This window comes from Apteryx rowi, unplaced genomic scaffold (assembly GCF_003343035.1).
Source record: "Apteryx rowi isolate R43461 unplaced genomic scaffold, aptRow1 scaffold_66, whole genome shotgun sequence".
NCBI classification, from domain to species: Eukaryota; Metazoa; Chordata; class Aves; order Apterygiformes; family Apterygidae; genus Apteryx; species Apteryx rowi.
The window spans coordinates 1,861,765-1,875,667 of NW_020450938.1; the positions used below are offsets into that span (position 1 = coordinate 1,861,765).

A 13,903-nucleotide genomic window follows, 5' to 3' on the forward strand; every position below is an offset into this window, starting at 1 on the left:
AAGGCACCAAAATCTCTTAATGCTTTTTAGACATACCTTTATCACTAGGCCACTCCCTGAATATCTGAAGTGGACACTCATCATCATCAAGAATAGTTTCTTTAGCACCTTTATCATCAGAGTGCTGAGCACCAGGAGGCAGCACGACCTAGAAAGGAACAATCAGCAGTTTTCACAGAGTTCTTGTTGGACAATCAGGACAGAGGATCTGGGAGTGTGTCTTCCTTCTAATTTGTTTTTGTTTATAACAGGAGATAAAGCAAATGAATTAAGTAACTTGAAATGGATTTAACTATCCAAGGGTTTTTCTAATTCTCTCCCTTGCCTCTTGTCAGAGTTAATCACACTTCCCAGAAAAAACAGACATATTAAAAAAAAAATGCAAGTTACATTTAAACTAGATGCAATCATCTTCTAGTAAACAAAATTATTCCAATTAACCAGAACACCACCAAAACCAAAGGAACCCTGAAATTTCCTTTATTATCCCCCTCCACAGACATTTCATTTTTACTTTTTAACTATCTTACACATCCATCCTACAAAATCTCAATAAATTCAATATACTGAAAACAGTCTTCAATTTTTCTAAAACCTTTCTGCTAAAGCAACACAAAGTATCTTCAGAAATGGCTAGACAAGCTGGCAAAGAGAATGTCTCATTTGTGGGATACCTCCTATATCCTCATCTTACCCTACCAACTGGTCCGTACAGAGGATAAGGTGCATTTGACACCAATGCTTCATGCTACTTTTCTTTAAGGGAGAACCTAAGTTAAGTATACTTTGGGAACAGAAGCACAAGAACATTCTTACCTTTTACCACTAACTGCTTACAAGTTAGAGGAAGGGGGGAACCTTGATTAATGAGTTCTGACTCCAAAGGAGACATGGCCAGTTATTTCATTCATATTTACATTATTGCTCACCACAGTGATAAAGCATAAAAACAGTAAGAGTCAATATTACAATGCATGACTGGCCTCTAAATAAAAGATGGATCTTTCAAGACTGAATAAAAAAATTACTCTTTATTCCCTAATTTGTGATCCTAAGCATGTTACTTAATTCACAGAAAGCTCTATTTTATTTAAAGTACTCAAAAGTATTTCAACCTCTGAACTATGACCTAAGTAACACCTTCTGAAGTAAGGCAAGTATCAGCTACCACATGCTACTGCGCTGCAGCTCTCAAGAGGCCTTAAATTCTAGTTGTCACCTCCTTCCCACACCCAGTTCAGTATTAACTAAGTTCTCACAGATCTACCTCAAACTTCCTGCTTGGAAGAAGATGAAAGGAAACAAGTGCGTTTAAGATCAAAAGTACTTATTTGAGTCACCGGCCTTTCCCTAGAACATTCTCTATGCAAAACCTGGCTAAACATAGGTCTAGTTACATAATCTTTAATTAGATTTTCAAATAGACAAGATATTATAGAATAAAGGGAGAAAAATATTAAAACTTAGACATCTAAGGGAAACAGAAACACATCTACATTCAATTCTTATCTTGCCAAACAACTCTTCTCTACTTCACGTCTCAAATTTTAAAAACAATCAATTATACCCATATGGTAATTTTGATTAGTTAATTAAAACAACACTGCGTTGCAAGTCTTGTTCAATAAGCAACTATTCCACAACTCCAAAGCCCTAGGCATAAAGTTAACTTGTTTAAACACAAAAACTATAGGCTTACAGTGTGATTACACAGGGGCTGACAAATTCTCAATAAAATTGAGATTGGCAAGCAAACCAAAAAAATCCTCAAATACACTAAAACTAGAGGAAGGATGATAAAATTTTAAGAAGTCCTACAACTTGACCCCGATATAACTTCTGTCCTCCGGAACAATTGGGTGACAATCTACACTGACRCTAGGCTTAGCTGACAGCAGCAATGGTGAACTAGAAGAGTTAAAGAATAGGGGTCACAAATGCAATGATCCCCTCGTCCTCCCAGGTGGTTAATATTCCTCCTATCCCACAAGAAGCATGAAGTGATAAACTCAAACATACCTCATTTAAAAAAAGAGGAAAAAGAAAAAAAGAAAAAAAAAGTGTGACCCTGTTGATGGAAGAGACAGAAAACAAGACAACCGAGTATATGCAGGCCAGGAGGCTTCCAATCACGTTGAAGCAGTTTTATAAAACATCTCTACCTCTTAAGAAAATATTGCCTCAGTGTCACCCACAAAACTGAAAATCCTGCATTTTAGAATAACGGGAAAACATGGGAACAGGTTTACGTTATCATCAGTTTTTGACCATTAACTGACTTCAGAATCAGCAAACGAAACAATAAAAAGGAGAAAGCACAAAGCTCATGGGTAGAGATTTACATTCATATTGAAAAAACAGAAAGATGAAGAAAATGAAGTTAAATATCCTATAATGAATTCAAATCCATACAGATTGCTAGAATCAGGCACAAACATTTGCCCGTTTTCTGCAATGAATTAGGAAATAGAGATGGGTAAAACCAGTTTAAGATCACAAGTCTTATAAATAGGTTGTCAGCTGATCACCTACAATCCAAAACAAATTGGTCATGACAGATAATTAGGAATAGTATACCCTGCTTCCTCCATAGGGAATTCATAAGCATATATGAATATCATAAAGTCACTTCTTCTGTATTTATTCATTCAAAATGCAACAAAATATGCAGAAAATAGAAGGTAGGAAGTCTAAATGAAACCTACTGTAACTAAGATTTATCTTCCAAGACACTTGCTGTGATAAACCAGTAACAAATGATAATACTCAAGTCCTCTGTGTAAAGTTAGCGGATCTATCCTTAGCAAAAGTTAAAAAAAAAACAAAAAAAAAMCACTCTAATAGGCCTCCTATAAGCTCTTTTGCCAATTCACTTTTTTTTAAATAAAAAATTAACTAGTATCTACACACTTGTGTGCACTCTCTCTCTCTCTCTATATATATATATACACGTTTATTCAAATGAATTATAGTTCCATACTCTTCAATGAGTATCATTAAAACAGCAGCAATACTGATGAGTTTCATGCAATTTCCCTTACAATTTGGAGCGCAGGCTCCGCTCATGCCCCTGAAAAAACAATGAAACTTGTTAAAAAAATATTCCAATAACCATCTCTCAAACGTCTGATTTCTTTAAGAAAAACTAATCATGATGAACTGCATGTTTTTGCTTGACACTACAAAAATTTATTTTTTTCTCTTATCCTCAGGTAAAAAATAAGAACATGCTAAAACAAAGGTCTAATCCAGATTCTATTTTAAGAGTTAACTGGCTTGCTGCATGCCTCAAGTCTTATGCCCTAAATAAGTGAATATGCACAGGTAGCTCGGAAGACTGTCTAATTAATTTGACATCTTGAGAGATGTGCAGTGAACCTTATATTATGCAGGGAAACTCAAACCAAGCGAACTGAAACAACAAAAATGTGTATCAGAACAAACTTGTATTTACTTGATTACATAGAAAAGCACTCTAGAACTGAACATAAAGGTACAGCATGATAAACCACAAAACAGAATATGAAAGAAGTAGGAAATTGCCATTTACAATAGAAGTTGTCAACGGTAAACATTAAGAAAAATTCTTAAAATATTCGTCTTTCAAGTGAAACTTCTGAAGTGAGTGAACTTTACTGCAGGTACTTACACAACCCTATAAAGGTCTTGTCATATAATTTAAAATCCATTTTAACAGGTAACTAAATGTCAACCTCTTAAGTCTTCCCTGAAGATATTTCGTCTGCTACCCAAAGAAATCAAAACATTTTAAAGTTCCCAACCAATAGGAAACCAAAGTTATATAGTAAATTGTTAATCTTGAAGTGTTTTAAATCTGACAGAAAGTAAAGAATAGTAACACATACAAGAAAGACCTAAGATCTGCCTTTCACAGTACACTGTAAAGTGTCAGAAGAACAAAGCCAGCAGTAAAGAATAGCTACGTTTCATTAGTGAAGTTAGGAAAAGGAACACAAACTGCCTTGAAACCTATTTAGCATCATATTTGAGAGTTTCCAAAGAAGGAAATAATATTGAAAAAATATACTAAGCTTAATCTAGAATATTTAATTTTTTTCAAGCAAGGAAAGTAACTTTGTAAGATACTTGACAAAAACTAGCTTTTCAAATTAGGTGATTTTAAAAAACTGAATTTCAGTAAAAATGGAAGGATTTTCATATTTAAAACCCATATGCTGTGCCAGCAGAGGCACTGAGACAGGCTTAATAGATTTCAGCCAGCTACAATGACTTTTGGAGAACAAAAAGGCAGAGTCGTCTACACTTGAAGGTATAAAACAAAAAAGGTTTGCTATTAGCCAGTGAATATCACTCACGTATTTAACATCATTCAGCACACAACAAATTTACCATATCAAGAAGATGCATTGCTCAGAAATGGCAAAATATTTTCCTGAAGAAACACYTTCCATAAAACTAATATAAAGCAACCTGATTCATAGCAGACTGTTAATCTTTCCCAAGATCAATGCAACATCCTTAGACTCTATTCTCTATGTTAAACACTCCCAGAAAAGGCAAGAGAACAGGGAGAGGTGGTTGGTGTCACCACAACAGTGACTTGCAACAGTTTCCCTGGTACCTAAGCGGGAGATCAGTTCAATATACTCTTAAAAATATAAATATTTCATAATGCATCATGATAACCTCCAAATCTGAACTAAAAAAAACACTGCAAAGTTATCTTCCAAATTCTGAAGAAGGCTGCAATGTCTGTGCTATAACCCCCAATTCTCTCAAAGCAGCACAAAAACTAGCATATCAGATCAGCAGTGCATTTAATAAGAGCTACAACTGAGAACCATGATTTTCATTTATAGAAACTAAAATATGAACAACATGATCTTGGCATAAGTAAAACTGCACATAGAAAATACTTCACATCACAACTGAGAATCAATTTTTAATATGCTATGTGAAAAATCAAAGTCTAACAAGTATTGCTTACAAAATTACTTCCCTCATTAATAAAAACTATTTAAAATTTTACTGAAATTATGTTAAAACTAACTTTCACAGTTGGAACCACAATTATGGGTTAATGAAGATGCAGACAAAACATCCAGTACTTCATTAAAAATGCACCTAAAACTAAAACAAAAAAAATTGTTGTAACAATGGAAACTATAGTTCCATAACAGTGAACTAATTCTAAAATCACTACCATACAGTTTTCTTATTAGTAATTAGAACAATTAGTTTACTCTAAAACTGGTAATCATGTCAATTCCAAGCTAATTATACCACTACAGGCTTTAAGCACAGCAAAAGTAGAYGCTGAGGTTACGCAAAGATATCATAAAAAAAAAAGAAGAAAAAAAGAAGGCAACTTAAAGATAAATATTCACATCCTTCACATCCTTTAGACCAATTAGAGAATGTGCAAAATAGCAAATAATGTAAGCTTCCATAATGTTTTCCAGTGGCATTTCAAGTGCTGGTGCGGGGAAGGATTTTGCCCCACAAAGGGGAAGGGCACAACACAACAGGACACAAACATTTTTTTTTTTCCTTCCTTTCATCATCTAAAGTAGCAGTAAAATCAAGTTTATTGGAAACCTAATAGCCAGAAATATAAAAGACTGGACTCAAACAAGGGTCAAGTGTTTTCAAATCCAACTGTCCTTCCTTTTCAGAAGATGATATAGATAGCAGTTTACACTTTTTAATCAATACTGTCCCTGGGCCTTTTTGGTAAATCCATGCCTCTTTAAGAAATAGTGATTCTATTTAATTCATTTAAACCTCCTAGAAGAATTGAATTCCAAAAATAAGTTTAAGTTTCAATTAAACGTTTAAATTTCACTGATGTGTAATGATGGTAAGCAACCACTGAAAGGCATAAGGCAATAACATATAATGTACTTTTTATAATGGAGTTTGGACTAAGCACTTTTGCCTTAGGGCAGCCTCATTTAGTTCAGGGGAATAGCTTATGCACAAACTAAGCACAAATTCAGGTATCTGTAGGATTAACTACTTGTTTATACATCTGCAAAGTGTAAGCACTTGGCAGCATAAAAGCACAGCACCAAATACAGTACCAAATACAAAAATATGTTCCTTTCACTATTAATGTTATCTATGCAACAAGTAAAAATTGACTGAGGTTGTTAAATTAAAAAAAAAAAAAAAAGTCCTGGAACTACCAGAGTTTTTTCCATTTCATTTTAAGTTTCTTCAAGGAACAGAATCAAAGATGAAGCATGAGAAGTATTGTGACTTAGTAACTTCACTTACACGAGCAATACAATAATCCTTGGGATTTTCCTTCTCCAGACCGTATTTCTCCAGTGCTTCAATAACTGCAAAGTCTGCGGTATCTGTAGTGGACAGCAGGATTGTCTTGTATGGAATATTTGGTTTTAAACTATCTGCATAAATTCTCAGTGTCCCACCTTGAAAATAAAATTTAATTAACACTGCTATCAGAGCATCAAAAGAGAGACAGACATGCAACCATTTCTTATTTTCTGTTAGAAATATAGTAAGGAACACCTTGAGAAACTGTTTAGTTAATCCCTAACACAAGAGCAGTCATATAATCCCCGAATTACTCATCTAGGCCATTGGTAAAAAACCTCCAGTAATGCTTTCCTAAGTTCTCTAGGCAAGTTGATTTCTCCAATGCTTCACTGTCTTTACCATTCTTAATTCTCCCTGAAGTCAAAATGAAACAGTGATAATGAATGGATAAAGAACAGACCTTTCCCATCCTTTTAAAAGCAAACTTGTGCTGCTCTTCAAGCTTCTCTCCTCTCTTCAAAAAGCCTGTTTAAGATTTCCCTCAGAGGTCATGTTTTCTACACCTCTACTCATTCTTCACTATTCTTCCATGGCCGCTCAGCTTTCCTGGTACTCAGAACCCAATACCGAACACAATACATCCTTTGAGATTTTAGCAACACTGATAAAAATAGAAAATTGATTCATCTGTCTTACATTTAACGTTGATGTTTATACAGCCAATGTGATCTTTAGCCCCATCTCCAACTTGAAATGGTTGTTCATTTTGTGATCCACAAGACCTGCTAGATGCCTCTCTGCAGATCTGAACAATTCCTGCCCAGCTGTGTTTGTGCTACTGATTATATTCTTACATGCAGATCCTTCAGTTTGTTCTTAGTAAAATGAATCACAGTTATTCCAGAAGACTTGTCCAATATGTCAGTATTCTGAAATTTAATTCTGCTCTTCATTCTTGTTCAGTTTAACACTGAGAGCAAGATCAATAAGCATACTCTCTCTCATCACTAAGTCCATCGCTGAAAGCTTTGTCTAACAGTAGTCCCGGGACAAACTCCTGTAGAATCTCACCTCTAGGAATCCTTCATTCAGTTATACCATGGATAACTGCTGCTTTCTCCAACTTTTTTTTTTTACATTTTATTGTCTAAATTAACTCAAATTTACAGTTGTTGGCCTTAACAATACCCTCTCAGTAACCAGGTTAACATCAGCTTAGCCAAAAGTAATCTAAGTACCTGAGTCTGGTCTGCCATCAGAACTGCGAAATTCCTGCATTCTCTTCTCTAGTTTTTGTTGTCGCCGCCGTTTCATAACCACTTCAGGATTGGATATTGTGCGAGTGAAGCTTGTCTCAGGCATATCTTTGTAAACCTCAGCTGCAAGGCGAGAATTCTCACTGCCAAGTTAGTTAAACAAACAAAGGAAAAATTGTCATTAATAGCCCAAATTGCATATATCTTCATCACTTCATAAAGGATCAAAAGCAATGAGGATCTATACATACAGAAGACCTCCTAAGTAACTGCAACGGATCCTTTCTTTGTGAAGTGTACTTTTGCTAGGATTAACATTGTTCATGTACCCATGCTCACTTAAAATATGCAGCAACCAATTTAAGTATTGATGCTTGCTAGTTTTGAAGAAAGAAAAAAGGGCCTTTGACCTCTTACAAAAAAATCGAGGCATTACAGAAGCTTTACATGACACCTTTAACTTTATTCTGAAGATCATCTGGAAGCAAAATTAGCATGTACTTGCAACTCATGCTTTTCCTTTGCTAATGCACTTAAACATAATTCTACTTTAATTAAAAAAATAAGATCAAGCTAAGTAACTGCACAGAACGCTGGAAAGATTATGCTCTGAAGAACACTGTGGAAATGTACATGCAGAACTAGGCATATGAAAAACAAACATGATCTCAAAAAAATTAAGCTGACCAAGTAAATCCTCTATTATATGTCAACTGCTCAACCAATTTCTTTCATCACTGAGAATCTTTTATCAATTAGTACCTTTTCATCATTCATTTTCTTCTTGGGTATGTTAAAACTCTACCATAAATTACATCTTTTCTGGTGTATTCCATAAGAAAACCTAGAAAATTTGGTACTGAGACAAAGTTTAATGTGATGGAGACCTTTTTTCAGCTTTCTAATTCTACAGATGTTTATTCATGCCTGATTCTTATGCCCCAGTTTTCCCTAAAAGGATTAATGTATGACCTGCCCTGTCCTAATGAACTAAGATTAGGATATTTGGCAGCAAGAGGTGGAGACTATAGAAGACAGGTTAGTGAGATGTGTCTCCCGGAAACACAAACTCAGTCAGGTGATGAGTCAAATGCAACCACCTGCATATACTACTTTTTCTGGCAAAAGACACAACAATCAAACAGAAGGAAAAGAATAAAGCTACTTTAGAGAAAATGCTCAAAAATAATAATAGTTACAAGAGCTCATGTGAATGAGCATGTGTAGATTTTTGTACAAGGATAAAGAGGTGAAAGAAACTTATTTCATGGTGTAAAAATAAACTTTGCTGCATGATAGACATACAAGCCATAAAATTTGCCATCACGTATTTTGGTCTAAGATGCTATCGTACATATGTCAATTACTTACTTCTGAAACAGAAGCAACCACTTATTAGATAAAGAAGGAGAATTCTTTAAAGATGTAGGTTGTATGAACTGATTAAAGTTTAATACACTTACATATCATCCCCATGAAGAAGTCTGTCATCTTTATCTGATGCTTGTCGCAATGCTTCCTTCTCACGCCTCTTTTTTTCTTTTTTTTCTTTTTTTGAGAGAGTCCGCTTGAAATTCTGGATAACCCCCTCTTTTTCTTGTTTTTCAGGGCCATTACTCTGAGCCTTCTGAAATAAATCAGTTTAAAACAGCTTCCATCACTTTTGGTCCACTGAAAAGTTATTATTGATTTTAAATCACCAGGTAACTCCGTTAAAGACACAGCATCACTAAGATGAAAACACATTCAAGAATTCCAAAGTAGATATGAACTGAGTATCTTGTACTCCAAAAGTATACTCAGGGAAGTGAAGAAATAGGTGAATTTTACATGAATAACTGCAGCATATACCATCTACTTGACTTCAAAGATTTACTGAAGGCTGCAAAACAAATGTTTGCCTCCCAGTAAAAAAATACTTCACAAAATAACACTGCACTTGATTTTTTTTTTTTCCCCAAGACATTGTGTTGGAGTTTCAGACCAGAATAAACTGGAGGAGAAAATACATTATATAGGATGTTTCCTCTATGGTGTATTTTTCTGAGTTGTCCTTCCAGTGTTCTCACTCTTCTCCAATTCCTGCTCTTTGCATACACAAGATCCCCGTAATCCTAGGCTCACTTGTCTTTTGCAGAGAGAATAGCAAAAGATAAGAAAGAAGATGCAGGTTTTTTGCTTCTGTCAAGAAAGGAAGAACACAGAGAAGGAGGATTGAAGTTTACTGAAGTCAATGAATAGGAATGGCAAGTCTGGTAGATGTAGTGCAAGGCACCATTAGTTTTCTCTCCCCATCTTTAATGTGGATGCATCCTGTACTCAAAAGCATAGTGTAAGCATAAGTGTAGCTCATGCACATATATCCAAAACACTTAAAATTAACAAGCTCTAATTCCAAGGGCAGAAGAAATTCAGTGCTAACCCCAAGACGAAAAACTTGTCTGAAGACAGCCCACACCAAACAGCCTGTTTTCCATAGCTATAAAAATCCAGGTTAGATATATTATATAGTTTTGTTTGCCTGATGTTCCCATCCCCCTCATTTGCAGCAGGAAGAAAAAAAAAAAATTCCCCAAAAGCAAAAAGTATTTGTGAGCTCTGTTAAGAAACAGAATGTTACCTAGGGAGGTGATGAGTTTTAATTATTAAACTCCCTCTGGCATTACCCTTTAAAGGTTCTGCAAGGGATTACCTTATAGGCATTGTGCATGATAAACTATTAGAGTAATATTTTTACTTCAGCTTACTAGAGCAAAACAAGCTCCAAGTTTTCTGTCCCTTACATGCTACAATACTAGCCAGCAACATGGATCAAAGCATCATAAGTTATCTGAAAGATGGAAAAAGTGCTGTGTTGTGCAGATGCATTTTACCTTGCTCCAGATATCCAAGATTAGCAGCAGCAGTTGTTTTCAGGAATTAAAAAAGTGGAAATAAAGTTTTACAATATGAGCAAGTCCCACAGATTTCAAAACTGCTGTTACCACTACCATGTTCCTTCTTACAGCCTCACCTTTGGAGGAAGCGTATCATTTTCATTCTTGAGAACGAATCTTCCCTCTCGATCATCTTTGTTCCAGTTTAATTGTACAACAAGAGGCTTCTCATCAACATCTAATCTTCTTTCTTCTTCAAAAAAAATGAAAATCAATAACAGTTATTTGGCACCTCAAGAGCAAACAAGAGCAAAGAGACTTAGAAACAAGTTATGCTTTTAAGAGGAAAAAAAATTTTGGTGAACCATATACAATCAGTTGGTTCTTCCTTGTATATTCCCTCTATCTGCATAAGCTAAAAGTTCACTGAAAGTAGCCTTGTGCATCATCTTTGTCAGAGCTGAAGTCTAGGAACATAAGATTATCACTCAGGAGTAGACATTATAGTTACAGTTCAAATGCTTTAAACTTTACCATCTCAAGAGACTTCCAAATATTCATCTTCCTGATTTTAAATTTAATCAGTCTCGCTTCTACATAAAAATTAATATTCTAGAAAGACTGCACAAAAATAAGTAGATTATAAAATAAAATGAAAAAATACATTACACACATATACGAGATAAAATTTCATTAGTGTTTTATATTTCTTTTAAGTATATGAACAAAACCTGAGAAGGTGGTTAAAAAAATTAAACAAGTTTTGCCACTTGATCTCCCTTCTGGAATGCAGGAGACAGTATCTACACATGACAATGACATGACAAAGACAATGATGTCTTTGCAGTTACGTTTTATTTAATGTGAAACACTCATACACTGACAGAGGTGCCTCTCTTATGAGCCGTATTTTAAACAATCAGGAACTTGCCCCACAGAAGAAACCATTTCATTTTGAGCCTAGGCATAGCACTAAGATTTTTTTAAAAAAATTTTAAGCAGAAAAAATGTATACTATTCATTGTTTAAACTGGTAATGATACATGCTCTTTTTTCTTATAATTAACATCAAGTCATCATCAGTAGCTTATAAAAAGCATCATACACCCCAAGAAATTTCCATTTTCTATCTCAAGCCAAAGTAGTTTCAGTCAATGAAAAGCAGACTTTAAAGTAGTTAAACCAGTTGTGTGTAAGCTTCCAAAATCCAGAATAGCAAAAACCACTGCAAAAAGCCAGTTTCTACTATTCACCCCCACCCATACACCACCATTTTCCCACCTGAAGCTTTCTATATGGTAGGGGGAGAAAAAGCACATGCAAGCAACATCAAAAGTCTATTAAGAAATCCAAGCTCTTCTTAAATAACACTAAAGGATCTGTTTAAGAAACACAATTGCTTCAGACAACAATACACTGAACTTCCCTCAATTTAGCAATAAAGGAACATGTCTCATAAAGCTATCTAACAAAGGCCGACAGTATCAAAGAAGAAAACTGAGGATGTATTCTTAAGTGGTCCAATTTAACACTTCTATTCTCTCACAAATTTTTTTCTACTAGTGTTAAAAGTAGCAACTCTMTCACAAATGTCAACAAGTACAGGATGTCAAGTATAGCATTTAATAGATCATATCATCAAAACTTACATAAACTGGAGGTCTGACATATGTACTTACATTTGAAATACCACTCCCCCATATACCCATTAAAAGCAGTGTTCTTAAGAGCAAAAAATACAAAGTCTATTACAAGGTTCAGAAGCTGAGGGGAAAGCTTAAGATACTTCATTTGGGGGCAGGTAAGAGGGTGGTGCGGACGCAGCAAAGGTTTAGTGAATAAATACTAACCTCCACTGACATGCACCTCATAAAGCGAGTATTTAGGGGATGACAACATTCGCATGTCCGGTCGAAACTTCTCTGCAAGAGTTTCTATCACATCTTGAGTTGTGGCAGTACTAGAGACACGGATACATTTTGTTGCAAAGTTTCCAGCTGCTTTGTCTTGAAAGTAAAACCTCATTACTCCATGAAACTCCAGATCCTGTAAAGAAATAAAGATACAAACCTGATTGCCAGCTAAGAGTCCTAAGGTTCAGAATTCTTTTTTAATATAGGTTTAATTGCAGCAGAACTAATATGGCCTTTTTTTCAGCCAGAAATGCAGACTAGTCTCAAGGCATTTTGTTATCCAGAGCAAACAATAATACAAAATAAGTATACTTGTGGAACAGCAACCTGTCTCAGAGACCAGCCTTCTATCATGGCAGTCCTGAGCATGATCTTTTCTCTCCTCTTTTCCCCCCAATGTGCTGCTACACCCTCTCTTATGTTGGCATCTGTTTGTCCCAGAAATAGCCTGTTCAGAAAGGTAAACTGCCTGATCTTTTACTTTATATTTTTGGAAGGGTTAGTCTTCAGTTTAGCTCTTAAGGCACTCTGGGACACTAGACAAGCTCCAGTACCAACACAAGGCAAAAGGAAGGGAAGAAAGAGACAAAGGAACCCTAGGCTTGGTGGCTACGCTGCACCTGCAACACTGAACTGCTCAAACTCTTGTAGATCCACATCCTCAGATACTTTTCTTAATCATCACAGTCATATCCTACATTCCAGCCTACCAAACTGCGAGAGGATGCTCCTTGTTCTTACACCTCTATTACTGGCCTGAACACTGACTCCAGATTCAAATTCTAGTTCTGCAGCAGTCTCAGCCTGGCCTACTCTTGCCCTCTGCACRACTTCCAGCACTCATGAGGCCCTGCATTGAAGTTAATCAAGAAGATTCAACCGTCCTGTTATCTGTATAGCTATTTATATAGCAAACATTCAAGTTTACTCTACAGTTTAATAATCATTGCTTGTGTCTTTATTTTCAAGAGGCTTTGCAAAAGATATATCCTCTGGTGTCAGATGCAATAGTGGGTTTCACACTAAAAGCAGTCCTCTCCAGCACTGATCTGATCACACAAAGACATCACAAGGTTGTCTTTGAACAGCAAAAAAATGAGATATTTACTGAAGTTAATCCAGCATTCAAAAGGCTTCAGCCAAAAAAAAAAAAAAAAAGTGTTACAAGCTACACTGTAAGACAAGAGTATTAGTTACTGCTATATATATAGAAGAAAAATTCTACAACTGTAAACACTGTTCTTTCCCAGGGCACTTGCAATTCCCAGTTCTGCATCAGTACTCTTCCTAATCATTAGGAACCAAGGCAAGGCTCTGCTTTCATTTCTCAGTGGCACTACAAACATATTTACATTATGCAGTAGGTGCAATTGCCATTTTTAAAAAAGGCAATTGTATTTTTGTATTTGTATCTGTATATTTTTGTATCTGTACTACATTCTAGGTATTCAAAGTCAAGATACACTGCAGTATTAACAGTTGCAACAAAATCAGGAGAAACAAACATGGTAGGTAAGCATTTTAGAGTACTGAATTGTTTCTAGATAAGGCATAAAGATAAGGCATAATAGGTAAGAAAAAAAATGGCACA

The 13,903-nt window shown here is 35.4% G+C and overlaps 1 protein-coding gene across 5 annotated transcripts in view; it reads right to left on the reverse strand.

Moving 5' to 3' along the window:
- The window catches only part of AFDN (afadin, adherens junction formation factor), a 140,149-nt gene that overhangs the window by 85,749 nt on the left and 40,497 nt on the right, over nucleotides 1-13,903 (reverse strand). For all 5 annotated transcript variants that reach the window (XR_003256535.1, XM_026085105.1, XM_026085104.1 and 2 more), the window contains exons 2-7: nucleotides 12,250-12,445; nucleotides 10,537-10,652; nucleotides 8,987-9,150; nucleotides 7,506-7,666; nucleotides 6,262-6,419; nucleotides 37-148 (exon numbers count right to left, since the gene is read on the reverse strand). Coding sequence is in view for 4 of the 5 variants with exons in the window: in XM_026085105.1 (XP_025940890.1) it covers nucleotides 37-148; nucleotides 6,262-6,419; nucleotides 7,506-7,666; nucleotides 8,987-9,150; nucleotides 10,537-10,652; nucleotides 12,250-12,424 (886 nt within the window). In the remaining variant the exon portion in view is untranslated. The remainder of the gene's footprint in view (nucleotides 1-36; nucleotides 149-6,261; nucleotides 6,420-7,505; nucleotides 7,667-8,986; nucleotides 9,151-10,536; nucleotides 10,653-12,249; nucleotides 12,446-13,903) is intronic.